The 20,243-nt window shown below is 43.5% G+C and overlaps 1 protein-coding gene across 1 annotated transcript in view; it reads right to left on the bottom strand.

The window, feature by feature from the left end:
• dock1 (dedicator of cytokinesis 1) overlaps positions 1–20,243 on the bottom strand; it is a 763,650-nt gene that overhangs the window by 77,115 nt on the left and 666,292 nt on the right. Inside the window, 2 exon segments of the mRNA XM_038821673.1 lie at positions 7,501–7,582; positions 9,799–9,940. Of these exon segments, the coding sequence (XP_038677601.1) occupies positions 7,501–7,582; positions 9,799–9,940 (224 nt within the window).

Below are 20,243 nucleotides of genomic sequence, written 5' to 3'. Positions count from 1 at the left end.
TTTAACCCTTTTGCAAAATTAACCTGTATCTAATACTATGACACCCATTGGGAAATGTTTCTAGGGGTGAGGTATTAGTTACACAAATAGACTGGAGACTCAGTTTTTTTTCTCCTTCAGAGGGAAGACTCATCGGAGATTATATAGTGGTGTTTAAAATCAAGGAAGGTCTAGCAATCAAACAGAAACTGTTTGCTCCTGAAAGGTTGATTAGCAGAGGGCAGACTTAAAATGATTTGTGAAAGAACCTAAAATTACATGAGAAAAGTTTTTTAATGTAATAAATGCTTATTGTTTGGAATACATTGCCTGATATGGAGGTTGGCTTGTCCAGCTGGTTGATGGCTAAAGTGTGGTGCAGCCCAGGTTACATCCCTTTCTCAGCTGTGGTAGTACCATGGCGACCTACCTCCTTTCCTTGTCCCCATGCTTGACATGGAGTGGTGCCCCTAAAGCTAAATAACCAATTGTCCCTCCCTAATAGAGAGAGATATCTATGGTGCCTTCAAGATGCTCCGATTACTTTGCTGCGTAAGTGACATTACACAAGCCAATGGCGTTACTCTGATGCATAACAGCCTTTTATCACCCTGGTAAAACTCCCTTGTACCCTCTCCAAGGCCTTAATATCCATCCTAAATGTACAAATACTCAGCAACAACAATAACTTGTGTTTACATAATACTTTTTATAGTAAAATGTTTAAAGGTGTTTCAAAGGAGTGTTAGCCAACAAAATTTGACACTGACCCACATACGAAGATACCACAGGGCATGACCAAACAATTGATCAAAGAAGTTGGCCTTAAGGAGCTCCATAAAAGAGACTTCCGGTGGTGGCCATGGCAGTGAGTGGTCACATATTTGATAGCTCCCGCTCGTGGTGGACCCTTTGGACATTTATCCCCGATTTACGGTGGATTTGATTGACAAAACAGGAGACTGGTGAAGTAGAGAAGAATTCCCCACCAGTGTATGGATTTGGTGACCACAAGTGGTCTGAAAAGGAGATAAAATTGGTCGAAGAGTGGAGTCTGCGGCACAGAAGAATATGGCGGAGGGTCACGGAACGAAACTGCCGGCCCAGTGTTCAACGGAGCAGCTTTCTCCATGAAAAATGTGCTCAGCAAAGAAAGGAATACCTGGATCCGATTAAGACGGGGATTGATCGTGTGGAGCAGAGACTGGACACCCAGGGCCAGGTGATCCAGAAGGTGGAAGAGGGGATGGCTGAGCACGCCGACCAGCTAGCCGCGATGACAGTGGAGACAGGGCTGATGAAGGACCATCAGAAAAGGCCTCAAAATGAAGGGGAGGATCTAGAGAACAGATCGCCCAGACAGAACCTGAGGATCATTGGCCTGCCGGAGGGCAGCGAGGGAGCGGACGCAGGTGCATATGTGGCGCGTATGTTCGAGAAGCTGCTGGGGGAAGGTGCGTTTGCTCGACCCTTGGAGGTGGACAGGCCGCTGAGGAATGAGCCGCTGAGGGCGACGATGGTACGAATGCACTGGTTCCTAGTCAAGGAACAGATCTTGAGGTGGGCCAGGCAAACGAGGAGCTGTTTATGGGAAGGCAACGGGCTGCGCAACATGCCAAAAGAAGCGTGAGTTTTAACAAAGTGAAATCAGCCCTCTTTAAGAAGGGAGGTGAAGTTTGGTATGTTGTACCCAGCATGTCTGTGGGTCACTTCTGAGGGCCAGGAACTTTATTTCAGAACACCAGATGAAGCTATGAACTTTGTCAAGGACAGGGGACTGGCAGATGATGAAGGGGCTGGTTTAGCACAGGACTAAAGAATTGGCTTTTAAAGCAGACCAAGGCAGGCCAGCAGCACGGTTCAATTCCCGTACCAGCCTCCCCAAACAGGCACCGGAATGTGGCAACTAGGGGCTTTTCACAGTAACTTCATTTGAAGCCTACTTGTGACAATAAGCGATTTTTATTTTCATATTGAACTTGGGAGCGAATGGTTGTGTTCTTGATCTGCTGCTAAATTTATTTTTTCTTTGGGTTTTGCATGTATTGCACTAAGTTTGGGGCCATTGCTTAGTTTTGTATGCGGATTAACTTTATTCGTAATGGGGGATGGGGGGGTGGAAATTTTCTTCTTTGTGTTTGTTGGGGATTGCAATGTTTGCATATTCCTGAGGAACTATTGTAGTGACGCCCTGGAGCTAAGATGACTAACCTCCAATCGTCACAACCATCTACCTTTGCGCTAGGTATGACTCTAACCAGTGGTGACTTTTCCACTGAATTCCCATTGACTCCAATATAGCTAGGGCTCCTTGATGCCATACTCAATCAAATGCTGCCTTGATGTTAAGGGCAGTCACTCTCACCTTACCTCTGGAGTTCGGCTCTTTTGTCCATGTTTGAACCAAGGCTGTAATGAGGTCAGGAGCTGAGTGACCCTGGTGGAACCCAAACTGAGTGCCAGTGACTAGGTTAATGCTCAGTAAGTTCCACTTGATAACACTGTTGATGACTTCCTGCATCACTTTACTGATGATTGAGAGTGAATCGATATTACGGTAATCGGCCGGGTTGGATTTGACCTGCCTTTTGTGTTCAAGGCATACGTGGGCAATTTTCCACATTGCCGAGTAGATGCCAGTGTTGGAGCTGTACTGGAACAGCTTGGCTCAACGTGCGGCATGTTCTGGAGCACAAATCTTCAATACTATTACCAGAATATTGTCAAGGCCCATAGCCTTTGCAGTGTGTAGTGCCTTCAGTCGTTTCTTGATATCATGTGGAGTGACTCAAATTGGCTGAAGGCTGGCATCTGTGATGCTGGGGACGTCTGGAGGAGACCGAGGTGGGTCATCCATTCGGAACTACTGGCTGAAGATTACTGCAAACGCTTTCAGCCTTGTCTTTTGTACAGATGTGCTGGACTACTCCATCATAGAGGATGGGAATATTTGTAGAGCCTCCTCCTCCAGTGAGGTGCTTAATTGTCCACCACCATTCACCACTGGATGTGGCAGGACTGCATAACTTAGATCTGAGCCATGGTTGTGGCATCACTTAGCTCTGTCTATCACTTTCGGCTTATGTTGTTTGGCATGCAGTAGTTCTGTATTGTAGGCATCACCAATCAGCAGGATTGACCATGTTTGACTTGAAGCCATGAAACTTCTTAGGGTCCGGATTCGATGTTGAGGACTCCCAGGGCATTGACTGTACACCACTGTGCCATCACCTCTGCTGGGTGTTTCTTGCTAGTGGTGGCTGGGACGTTATCTGTAAGGTATGATTCTACCCCCAGATGTTAGTAAGCAGGACTTGCAGGGTTGGGTTTGCCATTATCATTTCCAGTGCCTGGATCAATACCGCGTGGTCCGTTCAGTTTCTTTACTTTTTATTGACTTTGTAGCGGTTTGATACAACTAAGTGGCTTGCTAGGTCATTAAAGAGGGCATTTGACAGTCAACCACACTTCCGTGAATCTGCAGTCACATGTAGGCCAGACCAGATGAGGACTGCAGATTGGTGAACCAGCTGTTTTTTTTTAATGACAATCAGCAACGGTTTATGCTCATCATTAGACTTCTAATTTCAAATATTTATTGGATTCAATTTCCACCTTTTACTGGGGTGGGATTTGAACAGAGTATTATCCTGGGTCTCTGGATCACCAGTCCAGCGACAATACCGCTACACCACCACCTCCCCCATTGGAATAATCACGTTTGGTAGCAACAAAGGCAGAGAAAGGGTTTCAGCAGTTGATGTGCTACGGCAGAGGCTGTGTCAGGAAATATTTAGCAGGTACAAATAGACAGTCATAATATGGCATGGATGCATGGGTGACACGCTGGTTAGCACTTGCTGCCTCACAGCGCCAGGACCCGGTTTTGGGTGACTGTGTGAGGTTTTCACTTCCTCACAGTGTCTGTGTGGGTTTCCTCCAGGTGCTCCCACAGTTCAAAGATGTGCAGGTTAGGGGGGACTTGCATGCTAAATTGTACCTTAGTGTCTAAAGATTTGCAGTTTAGGTGGGGTTATGGGATTATGGAGGTTGGGCAGGAAGTAGACCAAGGTAGGGTGCTCTTTCAGAGGGTTGGTGCAGAGTCATAGGGGCAAATAGCCTCCTACTTCACTATAGGAATTCTATGGTTCTGTGGTATGGTTGGATTTATCATCTTCGTGTCAAATATGACACCAAAGTTGAAAATAGACAGGTTCAGCCTCAAACAGTAACCAGTGTTGGGTAGGGAGTGAGTGGCTAGAAACATTGAGTTTGTGGTGGGGACCAAACATAGTGGCTTTGACCTTCCCAATATTGAGTTGGAGGAAATTTCTGTTCATTCAATTCTAGAAATCAGGTAAGCAGTTTGACAATTTAGAGGCAATGGAGAGAAGTGCTGGTGAGGTAGAACTGGGTGTGGTCAGCATTATACAGGAAATCAGATGATGTCACCGAGTGCTAGCATGCAAATGAAGAATAGGATGGGGTTAGTTTATCTTTGCTACCATCATGTAGGATGCTGTTTGTGACTGTGATACTTTTACGGTACTTTGGCAAAGAACAAAACCTGATTGGAGAGGTTCGAGCTCCAACTGAGGCCTAACCTATGATTTGTAAAGGTTTTTGTATTCAGTGCCCCTATTTAGACAGCAAAGTATTCCATGTGCTTTCTTCACCACTTGCCAATTTGTCACACTACTTTCAAAGATTGCCAAATACGCATCCCCATGTTTCTCTGCTTTTGCAGTCACCTCAAAATCGTACCGATTAGATTATAGTGCTGCTTCATTTTGTTATCCCTTAAGTACATCAGTACATATTTATTCACGTTAAACTACCTCTGTCGCATGTCTGCTAATTTCACCAGCCGCTTTGACACATTTCTATCTCCGACTTTGACGTTTATGGACAATACAAAATTTAGCAATGTAGGGCGCGATCGACCACCCACGCTGCACCAGAAAAGCAGCACGCTGTGGTACAATGTGGCCGGTAACTGCCGGGAAACTCGCTCCTGTGAGACATCGCGATGTGAAACCTGCCCATTGTTGGTGGGAGCACATTTTGGCACATCTGCATATTAGAGAGAGAAAGCCAGTCTCACTCTGAGGTAACCAAGGCATTGGGATCTATCCACTTCACGTTGGAGAACTCGGGCGAGCATCATTCAGTTCTGGTCTCCATGAACAGGAACCAGACAGTGCGGCACTCGTGGATTGGAGGCTCCCAGGTGCTTTCACTGGGCAGAATGGCACCCTGGCAGTGCCACCTGGATGCCAGCCTGGGACTGCCAAAGTGTCCAGGTGGCACTGCCAGCTGGCAGGGTCACTGCCAGAGTGCCTGGTTAGCAATGCCAAGGTGCAAAGCTGGCATATTTTGCGTGGCGGTGATCAGGCCCAGGAGTTTTCTGTTCATGTGAGGTGGTGAGGACACCTTGAAGGTGAGTTGGGGGTTCAGGGGTCGAGAGATTGTGCGGCATCCTGATCTCTCCCTACACTGAGGAGTTTCGGCAAGCAGAGTTCCTCAGGAAACAGGACCCAATGTGGCCTCAGCCATGCGTCCCCCTCTGAGGCCCCATATCTAACTGAAGTTGCGTTAGATAGCATTCTGTTTCTCGATGCTGCGAACCCCGAGAACTACGTGGCTAAATGCGCTCGCAATGGGACAAACGGTTCCATTTGGTTCAATCACGCCCGTAGTTTTTCCACCACCCTCACTTGTTTCTATTGCAAGTGAATGATATTGGAAATATCATGCTCAGAATAACAGGTCTCAGTCATTCATTCCCTATATTTCTCATTTTTAAGTTCTATTAGTTTTTCTTCCATAAATGTTCCCTTGGTGCAAATGTTGAGAGGAATCTGTCACAAGTTGAATATTCCAATGTGATTTAAGTCTTTAAAAAAACTAGGCGGCATGGTGGCGCAATGGTTCGCACTGTTGCCTCATGGTGCTGAAGACCTGGGTTCGATCCCGACCTGGGTCATTGTCCGTGTGGAGTTTGCACATTCTTCCCATGTCTGTGCGGGTCTCACCCCCACAACCCAAAAGATGTGCAAGGTAGGTGGATTGGCGACGTTAAATTTCCCCTTAATTGGGAAAAAAGAATTGGGTACTCTAAATTTTAAAAAATACAGTAATTTAAAAGTTAAAAGCTTCACTGGAGGTTCAGATGAAAACTCATGAATGCACTCAAGCTTACAGATCCAGTCAGAACAATGGCAATATGAAACTGAATGGAGACAAGTGTAAAGCAGTGCAGATAAGAAAGATATAATAAGCAACACACATACTTAATGTAGTAAAGTCCACCTTATTGGATTCAACACTTGACAGAGCAGCAACTATAAAGCCAAAATGGCAGCACACAATACAAAAACAGATCATTCTCGGCAATTAGGCAATACCTGTGGATAGAACAGATAAATTAACCTTTTGGGTACGGACTACTTGTCAAAACTAGATAACTCATTTATTCTCTCCACAGATCATGGCTAAGCTCCTGATGGTTTGCAAAAATGTATGCTTTAGTTCCAAGTATCCAAGGTTTTTTTTAACAGCATAATACAAGTCAGAGAATGTCGTAATCAAACAGTGTATTGCTCTGCTCAGATTGCAGCTTGAGTACTCTGCCTCGTTCCAGTTGCCAAGGAACAAATGGAGAATTCTAGTGCCTAAGACAGTGCAGAGAAGAGTCACAATGTTGATCCCAAGTGGAAATGATCAGAATTTTGATCAAATATGAAATACAGTAAATACAAATACAGTAAACACACTTAGGCTTTTCATCCTAAAGAGAAAGCATCTCAAAAATGATCTCATATCGGGGTATGTAAGATGGTAAATGATATGGAAAAGGTCAATTTAAAATACAGCTTCAAATTAAACCATGATATTATGATAAAGGAGTACAGGTTCAGAATAAAAAGGCAGCTTAAGGAATAATATCACAAAATTCTTCATGCAGAGATTGATGCACACCACAACTGAACTTCTTAGGAGAATGCTGAGTCAAGAACTATGAAAACATTTAAGAAACATCAAAGTTGCAGCAACAGGTTTAAAGAGTTGTTCACAATGGATGAATTATGATGGGACAAGGGGATTTTCACATCCACATGTATCTTTATGTATTACGGGCCTCACGGTAGCATGGTGGTTAGCATCAATGCTTCACAGCTCCAGGGTCCCAGGTTCGATTCCCGGCTGGGTCACTGTCTGTGTGGAGTCTGCACGTCCTCCCCGTGTGTGCGTGGGTTTCCTCCGGGTGCTCCGGTTTCCTCCCACAGTCCAAAGATGTGCGGGTTAGGTGGATTGGCCATGCTAAATTGCCCGTAGTGTAAGGTTAATGGGGGGATTGTTGGGTTACGGGTATGTGGGTTTAAGTAGGGTGATCATTGCTCGGCACAACATCGAGGGCCGAAGGGCCTGTTCTGTGCTGTACTGTTCTATGTTCTATGTTCTATGTTCTATGTTCTATGTTCTATATTATAACAAAGTAAAGTAGGTCGAAGGTCTTACCTCAATATTTGTTCCGAGACATTCTTGTTCTTGAACTTTGGCGGGAGTTCACGTATGGTTTGTACTGTGAAGCACTGAATATCTACAGGAGTTTGTTAAGGAGTTTACATTGGCTGAACCACAACAAGTGCCATCGAGCTTCACTTGTCCTCTGGAAATTGCCAAAGACCTATCCTCTTCCAGAGTTACATGTTGCCCTTGATATCATATGAATACATGGGAATGGGTTTCACAAGCATGCTGACACCCAGGCCACTCTATTGCCACACCATTCCTTTTGATCTCTCTTATGGTTTTGTGCAGCATCTAGTCCTATATGAACTACAATTTCCTTGAGTTAAACATTGGGAAGACTGAAGGCATCATCTTCGGCTCCCACCACAAACTCTGGACCCTTTCCACAATATGATTCCAGACTTTCCTGATAACAAGCCTGTTTGTAATCATGGAATGATATTCAACCTTGAGCTGTTTCTGACACCATAAATTCTCCATCATAAAGATCGCCCTCAAAATTAAGAATGTTTCAATATTCCCCAGGAAGCCTTCTGTCCACCATGCTTTGTAAACTTCAGCTCATCAAAAATTCTGCTAACCTGTAAATTGTTCCATACTACCCGATCATTCAATGCCATTGCAATTGCTGACTTCAAATGGCTCCGACTCCTCCAATTATAAGACTTTCAAATTCATATTTAAAGTCTTTGTTGCCTTGTCTGCACTAGTGTCTCATCCAACCCTAAAACCCCTCGCCAGACTTCCTCTTCCTCAGCCTCTATCCTTGTGTGTTCCCTCCTTTTTCTTCACTCAAATCCACCATTAGCAGCCATAACTTTGCACATCTGGTCATGGTTTATAATCTCTCTTTAAACTCACTGACCTTGCTCTCCTCCTTCAGATCTATATCCGGCCATGCTTTTGGTCACCTCTCCTAATATTTTGTTCTTTGGCCTACCATTCATTTTTGGTTGATGACAACTCCGCAACACATCCTGGGATGATTTATTTGTATGTTAAAAGTTCTATACAAGTGGCAGTGGCCGTTTCACTTCAAAGTAATCATCCAATTATACTTGAAAATCCATTTTTTTGTCCTTTCCATTACAGCAATGTTAAAATATATTAAGACTTCATTTGCAGTATTGAAAAATAAGGATAACATTAAATAGAGAACCATCAGTAGATACCCACTTGGAAATAAATCTTACTATTTATATACTGGGAGAATAGTAATAAAATCACAAATGCTGTTGGCTGGCAGCGGGATCTTCTGGTCCCACTGCTGTCAATGGATGTCCCATTGCATCCACCACACTCCGCCAGGAATTCCGCAGGGAGGGTGCGCCGTTGGCAGGGCCAGAACATCCCACCAACGTGAAAAGCTGGAAGATCTCACCCTGCAGGTGGAAAACATGTCATTACGAGCTATGAGTCGGAATTCTCCGGCCGTTTGGATTCACTGTTCTCGCCGGCAGCGCACCTCCACCCACGGATTTCCAGGCGGCATGGGGTAGCTTCAATGGGAAATCCCTTTGAAAAGCATCATGAGTAGAGAATCCAGCCACCAACGAACGGCGCGCTGCCGAGAAACACGCGTTTGGTGGAATAGGAGAATCCAGCCCATGCTAACCAAATTTGAAGATGTATATCAAATAAAATGGAAACGAACAAAGCTTATTTTTAAACAAAGCGACGTTTTGGCACTCAATCTCCCTCAAAGTCCTTCCTGACGCAAATTTGGTTTTTAGCAAGATTAAGAGTTTTAATTAGAAGAAAATGCAAGATATTAAATAAGTTGTCATATTCTGATGCTTGTGGCAATGCCATTTTAACGTGATATCTAGTGTTATCAAAATTTCAGTAACTCAAAATTGATGTGAAAATTTAACTACAATAACCATTCAGCTGAGCAATTGTCCTTTTAAATTTGGACTATGTCTGGAAAATGTTTTTTGAATTACACACAAATTAGAGTGAAGTGCTGTTGGCAACAATTTATGACTGGTAGTTGTACTAGTGAGGGCAATTTGAGTTTATGAACTAAATATGATGCACAAGAATGTACCAGCTTACCCGAACAGGTGCCGGAATGTACTTCATACTTGTGACAATAAAAAAAAGTGCTTTGATCCAATACATAGAATAGGTCTCGTGATAATTTTACAAAATGCACTACTAGCATGCACACTCATATTTTTTTTATATTTATACATTTCTTTCAAAATTAAAAATTGTTTTGTGCAGGAAAGCAACCTTTGACTTCCTGATGATATGCACACCAACACATTCTAAGGATACACTGTCCAGTAGAATTTTTGATGTCATCACTTGGAGGAGATGTTGTCTTCATTTTTTCTGCATTAGGAAATATAGTGAACAGCCTTGCTTCAAAGTCTTCACGTCGCTCGTACTCCTTTCCTCTGTAAATGAACATCTTGTTCTAGAAAAAATAATTTAAAAGCATAAAATCATATGAAGCTCTTTCACTAATCTAACTCTTCTGCAGTCTCACTGCTGCACAATATAGATGGAGAAGACAGTAACATTTATCACCGCAACTAATCTTTGTTATAGCATAATACCACTTCACAGCAATTCTTATTTGGCAGTGATGTGAATGTCACTTGTTTGGACTTTTTCACAATTTTGTAGTTGAAACGAACACAAAAAGAGACACCAGTTTCCATGTACTTCGGCTATTCTATACTTCCAAATTTCCAGGCTGGCTTTCTCTATTCTGTGCTGACCTCATTATTTCCATGTATTCAAGAGTCACCTCCTGTCATATTAAAAGTCTCTCTGTGATTTTATCTACCCTTTTACATCTGCAATTTCCTCACCATTTCAATGTCTATGAATTTGTTTCATCTGGGGTTCTGTTGCATTCTCATTTCACATTACTTGTTTCATCCCCTTCATTCTTACTCAAGTTTTATTTTCCCAGGACAGAAAGCATTCTACACAATTAGGGCACTGAATACACATGAGGATATTGCTTGCAACTAAGGAATACAAAAACAGCCATAAAATTAACTAAAAGATCTCTGGGAAATCAGGCGGCACGGTGGTGCAGTGGTTAGCACTGAGGACCCGGGTTTGATCCCAGCCCTGGGTCACTGTCTGTGTGGAGTTTGTACGTTCTCTGCATGTCTGCGTGGATTTCACCCCCACAACCCAAAGATGGATTGGACATGCTAAATTGCCCCTTAATTGGAAAAAAAACAATTGGGTACTCTAAATTTATAAAAACAAAGAAAAGAAAGATCCCTGGGAAATAAGATGGTGTGTAACTGTAGCAGTAACAGTAACATTTATTTTTAAGCAACATCAGAAGTCAAAGAGCATTATGATAAGGTTACTGAAGGATACTGTGGGGCAGATTCAAACTGGTTCTCAGGTTATGGTGAAGCTGTTAAATTACTATTTCCTATAAATCTACTGATGTGACTTTTAACATTTTTGATCAAAGCATGCTAATATTGATTTTTGAACAGGTCCCAGGACCTGGACTGGATGCTGGCAAGCCTTCTACTGTTCAGGTAGTGGCACACAGTGGCCAGTAAGTGTGCAAAGTAACACAGAGGTAAATCTGTAGGCAGTGGAGCGCTTGAGGAGAGTAACCATGCAGTAGTATAGCAGGAATCCAGGTAGCTTTGATCTAGTTTCTGGGAGGACAAAGTTGAAGATGGGGCTGAATGATTCAGATATAGAGACGAGTGTCAATAAGCAACAGCAGCTGACACAGTAAATGAATGCCAGGGACTCTGAGGCAGGTAGATGAGTCAGATGATCCTGCATCCACCATCCCTAATTGGGTGCCTGGCTAATTGCCCTGCTTGTTCAAAATCCTATATGGGGTAGAAATCCAGAAAAGTGGAGCCCGACCTTGGATCCAAAATTATGAACTACTTGATGCTTACATTCCAAATTGGGTGGTTAGAAATAACTAGCATTATTAGTACTGAAATAGATAATGTTATTTAGATAGATTAGCAAAGAGAAAATTGTGGCGTCAGGTCAGTACTATAGCCATCCAAGGGTAATCAATGGATAGGATGTGACCTGTTTTCTGTGAGATACTTGTCCAAATCTTCAGTAGTTCAATAGAGTCAGGGATAATTAATTCCCTTCGTCTGGAAACTAGCTTATTTATGTGTTTCTCACTTTTAAAAAAGGGGACAGATCAGAGTCAGAAAACTTTATCATCACTTAGAAAAAAGAGCATTAAAAGTTTGCAAAATGGCTTCTGAAGTGAGGCTTCCAAGCCATACAGCAATTATGGGGTCAAAATGATTCCCAGACACTGAGCTTATAAAGTGCACACCATTTGTTTCAGAGAACAACATTGCAAACACTTCTGAGGACATCCTTCCTGCTGGATGATTGGTGCTTAGCACCCACTTTGAGACTGCATGTCTGACCCAGACAGATAACATTAGTGCTGATGTTATTTCCACAACTGAGAACAATGTATCCTGAGTTGTCCTTTTCCAAAGTTGTGTGAGGCAATTTGGTAGAGACAATGGCTTCCTCCATTCCTTAATTAGATCACATGTTGGTGGTTATCCTGTGTCATTGCCCCAGGGTCCTGGCCTTTTGATAGTATCAGTTCTGCTCTAAGTGGCACTGAGATTGTAAAGCAACTGCTACAGTGTATAAACTGTTTTTAAACTCTATCACTGGAAAAGTCTCCTGGTTTACTAGTGGAGATTATCTCCCAACCAATATAAGAATAAAGGCTGCTTGATGTTGAACAAAATACCCTGTGAGTGTTGGTTTAAAATATTCTGTAACAGCTTCTGAAGTTCATGCTTGAGGATGTCATTAGAGTAACGGAGGAGGGAAATCAAGTCGACATTGCCCATCTGAACTTTCAGAAAGTTTTTGGTTAAGATATTTCACAAAATTCGAGTATCAACTAGGATATAAATTGCTATCTTCATTATATCAAACATAAATCAATGGGAATGGATACTATTTAAAACCATTCTGAACAGAATACTTTAAAAATTATTTCATGGAACGTGGGTGTCACCGGCAATGCCAGCATTTGTTGTTCATCTCTAATTTCCCCTGAACTGAGTGGCTTGCTAGGCCTTGACAGTGAGCAGTTAATAGTCAATCACGTTGCTGCGAAAAGTTGAGTTAACATTTAGGACTGAATGAATTGTTGCTGAAGATTGTATGAAGGAGTTAAAGGGGAAGGGATGTGGTGATTGTCCCTTTAAGGGCAACACAGCAGAGGAAGGGTCACATGGCCTGTGCGACCAGTTGGGATTCAGAGTGTGGAATCACCCGATGGTGAGAAAGGCTCCAAAGTGGAGACATCTTTAGAGCTAACTACAGCCATGAGGCGGTGGTACAATTCTTAGTATCAAATATCTTTTGTGTTCAGCATTGAAGTCTGTGAAAATGCATCTTTACGTATAGTATCTCCATTGAAAGATTATTCCAGTTTAACAGATTGTGAAGGACAAGTGGAAATTACCTTAAACTATGTGTGAGTAGAACCAGTGTGAGTAGAGCACACTGGGCTAAATCGCTGGCCTTTAAAGCAGATCAAGGCAGGCCAGCAGCACGGTTCAATTCCTGTACCAGCTTCCCCAAACAGGTGCCGGAATGTGGCGACTAGGGGCTTTTCACAGTAACTTCATTGAAGCCTACTCGTGACAATAAGCGATTTTCATTTTCAATAGACTGAATATTAGGCAGTACTTTTGCAATGAATTGTGATCCAAAGGAATGCATTGTTGGTTAGTGCGGCACATGCTGGCTCTCTGCCTTCATGAGGGAGTTGGACCAGTTCCTGGGCAGCAATCAGATCATCCCGAAGCTAAGTCTTTGAAGGGAATCAGCTATTTCTGACAGGTAAAAGGCCATTTTAATGTAAATATTAAAGCCCAGCCTTTAATACCCATTTTAAAATAAGGATTTCAGTATTCATAACCTTAGGTCATGCCAAAACACATAACTTAAACAGAGGTACAAAAACTTGACACATCCACATACTAGTTGAAGATAAAGGCAACAGTTTTACTGAAAATATGAACTAACTATTGTTCTCATATTAAGAAATGAGCTGTACCAGTAATCAGATTAAGGTCGAAATAAGCACCATAGCAATATGAAGCCGCCATTGTTCAGAATATGGATAAAATGAAAGTCAGCAGAAAACCAGTAAGAACCAGACTCGATTACAGCACAAAATCACATTCCATAGCACACACAAATATTCAAACATTAAATATTTAAAACTTACATTGCACATTGAGGATGGACAGTTAACTATCTAATCAAATGTATTTGAAACTCACCCAAACCAAACAAGACGACATAGAGGTATGGAGAAATAGCCTCAGACTAATAAAATTTTCCTTAAACATGAGAGTTCCGGCAGCCATTTTCTATCTAGGATCACGCGATACTTTGACCTATTTGCTGTCCTTATTTTTGTATTTTCACTTTTCCACTCTAACTCTTGAAGTTCGCACAAGCTGTTTTGCTTTAAGTAAGAAACCATTTCTGTATTATTTTTGAACGTTAAAATTGTTTTATAGATTACTTCTCTTTGAGTCTTTTGTTGGCAAGTCTTTATTGAGAATAGATTTAAGTTTCTCTCAATTGTAATCAGTAGAGGCAATAAAAGATTCTTACTTTGCATCCGAGAAGTGAAACTCACATTTCTACCGATTGCACTTGAACCGCATGGTAGATCTCTACAGTCTTTATATGTGAGGCTTGATCTTTGTGATATTTTTGATTAGTTTCAATAATATGAGGGGTCCAAGAAAAATTTGATAGCACATTGTTTTCCCTCATTGGTCCTGAAATGTATTGTTTCCCACTAGCAGGAGATAATATGAATGCAGGGACAGGTGGGGTAAGTGACATGGTGGCAGGCAATTAAGTGTTTAACGATTATGGTCTGGCCACCATGATGTGGGCAGGCTTGTTAGACCAGTTGATCATTTCCTGCCCATCATATTCATATATTCAAGATGCCACTGGTCTTGTGCATCACTAACAGTTCCTTAGAGACCACTGATATTTTTATTTGCAATAAAAGTGGAGAACATATTCACTTTGTTGCAGAATTTTACTTTGTGGTTCTACACTTCTTATATTTCAAAAACAACAATTTAATTCTCTGAAACATATTGGCCGGGATTCTGCAATACGGCAGCTAAGTGTTGACGCCGGCGTAAACGCCGAAGTGTTTCACACCGGCGCCAACGGGCCTCCTGGCCCACCGATTCTGTGGCCCACACGGGGCAGCACGGCGCGGAGTGACCCACGCAGCGCCGATATGCGGCCCTGCACTGCCAAACACGGGTCCACCCATGCAAGCGGTGGCCACTTCAGCAACCAGCCCGCGAAATACAGTGGAGCCACACGGCGGGCCGGTGCAGAAGAAGGTAGGCCCCATCCGGATCATGCGAGGCCGCCGATCGCTGGCCTGGCCATTGTGGAGCCCATCCGGAGTCTGATCCCCCCCCCCTCACCAGGACAGCCACCGCGGCTGCGGTTCCGGGCTCCCCCCTGGTGGAACCATGTTAGAACCACACCAGCAGGAACTTGGCCGGTCGACCGCGGAGAATTGCTGCGGGGGCCTCTTTCAACGTCCCCTGACCGGCACCGCGTTAATCACGCACGCGAGGCTGGTGGCAATTCTCCGGTCGCCGGAGAATCGCGTCCCGACTTCGGACAGACGTTGCGGGCCATCTCCGCGTCAACTCCGATTCTCCGAACCGGCGGGGGCTGGGTGAATCCCGGCCATTTACTTATTATTTAGCAAAACTGTGCAGTCTGACTAGCAATGATTGACTTAAAAGAATTCGGGAGTAATTTGCAACTGCTATCACTAATTTTTTACCTGAAAAACGTATGGCCAACAACTAAGAATTCAATGGGTATTTCAGGCACCTCTGAATGCCGAAGATCCACTTGAAGCAATTTTCCGGAAGGCCTTAAATGAGCCAGTAGCCGGTCTGCCGAAACAGGTGAGAGGCTTACCTTAATTATGCAAATTGTCATCCCATGGCACAGTGGGATGCTGTGTCCAATTTTTAAAGTATAAATGGGTGAACCTCAAGGCAGATGTGAATCACCACACAATGAGAATTCTCACTTTTCATAGTGCTGCAGCACTTGTATTGATTTTCTTTACTCTAATTCGCTTATGAGTCAGTATAAAGGTCAATTCAGTAGATTGACAGTGAAAATGATTGCTAATGTACACGACAGAGCAACAGGAATGCTTGCGATTGATGGCTTGTGTGCCACTCTGGTACATAAAGATTTCACGTATATATGTTTTTTTATTTATGCATGGGAAATGGACATCTATGGCTGAGCCATCCCTAACTGCTGTTAACCTGAGTGGCTTCAGAGGGCATTTAAGAGTCAACCACATTGCTGTGGATCTGGAGTCACATGTAGGCCAGGGCAGATAAAGACGGCAGATTGCTTTCCCTCATGAACCAGGAGGGGTTTTATGATAATCAAAAAATGGTTTCATTAGATTTCCAATTCTTGATTTTATTGGATTCAAATTTCACCATCTGTTGTTATGGGATTCATACCTGAGCTCTAAGAGCATTACCCCTGGTCTGTGGATTACTGGTCCAGTGACAATGCCACTGCCTAATCCCAATACATTTACAATGCATCCTGTCTGATTTTTCTTTCATTGTAGACTGAAAATGTTGCAGTCTGGATATACAAATCCGATTATACAGCTCGCTTTAAATTTCAAATGCATCAAATGGAAAAAAAATTCACAGTGAAAATTCATGACTACCCTCTTCATATTTTACGTTTTTAGTTGTTTTCTTTCTTTTGCTTATATTTTCAAATACAATTTTTTAGTCATTCTTATAGATGATTGCACCTTTCTACTTTAAGTATCAAGCAATGGGAAGCTTAACAATTCTAATTGGAAAGCGCATACATTGATTCATGATCAAAGAATTCCATTCTTCCAGTGAGATGACATACACAATTTCTAAGTATAGATTAAAGACGAAAAATATATTTTTTTGCTTTTAATTAAAACCCCAGAAAAAATTTGAATCTTTTCTACCTTCACACAATGAGAATTAATGCTTTTGAAGGACTGCAGCACTTGTACTGATTTGATATACTCTAGTTCACTTAAGAGTCAGTGTGATGGTCAATTTAATAGATTGACAGTGTGAATGATTGGTTTTTAAAAATAAATTTAGAGTACCCAATTCTTTGTTTTTCCAATTAAGGGGCAATTTAGCATGGCTAGTCCATTTACCCTGCACTTCTTTTTGGGTTGTGTAGGTGAGACCCACACAGACGGGGAGAATGTGCAAACTCCGCACACACAGGGCAGAATTCTCCACAAGGCCCAATGCCGTTGTGAAACCCGGAGAGGTTCACGATGGCGTCGGAAGCCTCTCCCGGCCCCCTATTCTCCCCTACCCGGGGGGATAGGCGGGCCGTACCGGGAAACTCGGCGGCCGGGCCTTGTCCCTGGCTTCAAGGCCCGGCGCGCCAAGAATGACACCGCGGCGGTTGCTGTCTTTCCCCTCAGCCGCCCCGCAAGACGTGGCGGCTTGATCTTGCTGGGCGGCAGAGGGGAAAGAGTGCGTCCCCTTGAGATGCCGGCCCGACGATCGGTGGGCACCGATCGCGGGCCAGTCCCCTCTCGAGCACGGTCGTGGTGCTCGATCCCCGATCCGCCCCACCTAGGACCCACACTTACCTGGCGCGCCATGTTCACGACGGCAGCGACCAGGTTTCGTTGCCGTCGTCGTGAACAGGTCGGGAACGGCAGACCGGTCGGCCCATCTGGGTCGGAGAATCGCGGGCCGCTGTCTTTCGCGGCGGCCCGCGTTTCTCCGAGCGGCGTGTCGGCAACCCGGACACGCCATTTTGGGGGTGGGGGGTGGGGGAGTGAGAATAGCGGGAGGTGCGGGAGCGGACCTCCCGCTATTCTCCCACCCATCGTTGTTGCGGAGAATCGCGGCCACAGTGACCCGGGGCCGGGATCGAACCCAAGTCCTCAGCACGTGGGGCAGCAGTGCTAACCACTACGCCACCATGTGGCATTTGTGTAAATGATTGCTGATATACATGGCAAGGTATCTAAAACTTGGGAGTTTCAAAAACCATGATGGAACATCCATTATCGACATTTTTGAAATGTTGTCAATAAATTGTAAATTTTACTCTCCATGGAAGGAAATGACTTCAGACATGTTCCAGTGGAAACTTTCCCAAGACATTTGTAAGATAATTATTTATTTATTTTGAAGTATTTTTATTAAACAATTTTTAATAAGTCCAAAACAATAGGGAGAGCACTGCTGCCTCACGGCGCCGAGGTCCCAGGTTCATTCCCGGCCCTGGGTCATTGTCTGTGTAGAGTTTGCACATTCTCCCCGTGTCTGTGTGAGTTTTGCCCCCACAACCCAAATATGTGCACGCTAGGTGGATTGAACATGCTAAATTGCCCCTTAATTGGAAAAAATGAATTGGGTATTCTAAATTTAAAAATAAAAGTACAAAGCAATAAAACAATAAACAAAAGCCAAACAAACAACAACCCCCCCCCCCCCCGGCCAACAGTTGACGGTGACTAGCTCTTTGAAGTACAGAACAAATGGCTGCCATCTTTTGTAGACCCCTCAATTGCACCCCTTACGGTGTACCTAACTTTCTCAAGGAGTAGATACTCCATAAGATGTTCCAGCTATACTAAGACATTGGGTGGAGAAGCTGACCTTCACAACAGAATCCGCATGTTGCAATCACCAAGGCGATGAATAAGACATCCACCATCGCACCCGTCTGCACCTCCAACACCGCAAATATGTCCCTTAAGGGACTGGGCTTCAATTCCATTTGCAGAATCGCCAACATGGTGCTGAAGGAGACCCTGAATCCCGCCAGATCAGGACATGCCCAGAACATATGCACATATTTTGCTGAGCCCTTCCTGCAGCACTCACACTTATCTTCCAACCCCTCAAATAGCCGAATCACTTATCCTCCAACCCCTCAAAACAGCTGACTCATCCTCGCACCAGTCCAACACCTTCTCTGCATTTACAGCCAATAACTGTATATCAGGCTCAGCAATGCCAAGGCCCCCAACTGCCAGGCCCTCTGCAGGGCCATTTTCCAAATCCTGGCTACCTTGCCCGCCCAAATGAAGGATGAGATCAATCTCTCCACCCCTCCATAAGACAATTATAATTGAATGGAACATATATTTTAGATTCAGGAGTAATCCATAATTTTAAATTATTTTGGATTGAACTACGTGACAAGCATTAACTTGATTTAAATTACTGCAAGTAATTAAAGTAAGGAGGAGATACAGCTATTGTGATTAAAATTACACATTTAATTATCTCTATCAGCAAAAAGGTATGTTGAAAAAATTATATCATTGTATTCGGGGAACATCCACAACTTTCTTTTCAAGTACTGGACCATGAATAAGGTAACAATACTGTTGTCAACTGTCTAGGGCCTATTATTCACCTAAAACTAGAAATGTAAGCAACACTTAAAAAGAAATTGAGACAGATGGTAGCTAAGGGACTTCGATGGTACAAGGATGCAAAGTCATTTTACATCCAAAAGCGAAGTTCAAAGAAAACTCAAGATTGATGAAATTATTCTAATGTTTTCTGTAGCAACATGGGTCATATCTAAAAATTTTAAAAAATAGTATTTTATTGAGACATTTATATATAATATATATATATATATATATAAAAGATATCAAACACAACCATAAAACGAAACAAGCAAACAAAGCTGCAATTAATCAAACCAACTGCCCTACCATCCCGCCTCCTGCTCCCTAGCTCCACTATCTCCTTTGTACACCCCCATCCCCACTGCTGGCAACTTAACTGTTTTCAAAGAAGTCGATGAATGGCTGCCATCTCCGGGCAAACCCCTCAAGGCAAACTTTATCTTCTCCAGCCTGAGGAACTCTGCCAGGTCACTCACCCAAAACCCTGGTAACGGGCGACCCCGAGTCCTGCCACTCCAATAAGATCCGTCTCCGGGCTATCTGGAAGGCAAAGCCCAAAACATCGGCTTCGCTCACCCCCTGAACTCCCAGTTTTCTGACACTCCATTGCCCCCATACCCTCCACCACCTCCACTAGCCCAATGGGGCCTCCCAATGCCTCCACCAGGTCCTCCTCTACCCTAGGGAACTCCAACCCCTCCAAAAACCCTCCAACTCTCCACCCCGGCCAGGCAGGGCTTACCCTCCATCATCTTCCTCTGTGTCACAGGTGAAACTTCTCGCTCCAACAGCTCCTTTCACCTAAAACCATTTCTGGCCCACAAATCCATCCACCGGTGGAACAAACTCTTCCTCCACCACTTCTGCACTTTTTTCCATTAAAACAGCCACCTGTTAATCGGGAAAGGTCCAAAAGCACCGCTACAAATGGGAACTACCAAATGTGCGACCACTCACACCATTGCCGTCACTGGAAGTCCGGTCATATCTAAAATGTGTTAGGCAATGGCAACTTAGCTCCTAGTAGAAAATTAAGTATAATTTATCACAAATTGATTCCAAGAACTACATTTTGTTTTATTTTTCTAATAAAAAAGGCGATGCCTTATTCTCATCATAATTGCCATCCTGAAAACATCAACTTGATATATATAGCGCACTTTAACATACTGAACTAGCCCAAGGCAAAAGCTGACACTGAGAATACAAGGGGATATTAGGT

The sequence above is a fragment of the Scyliorhinus canicula genome, chromosome 16 (genome assembly GCF_902713615.1).
Source record: "Scyliorhinus canicula chromosome 16, sScyCan1.1, whole genome shotgun sequence".
Lineage (NCBI taxonomy): Eukaryota > Metazoa > Chordata > Chondrichthyes > Carcharhiniformes > Scyliorhinidae > Scyliorhinus > Scyliorhinus canicula.
This window is presented reverse-complemented; position numbering and strand designations above follow the sequence as displayed.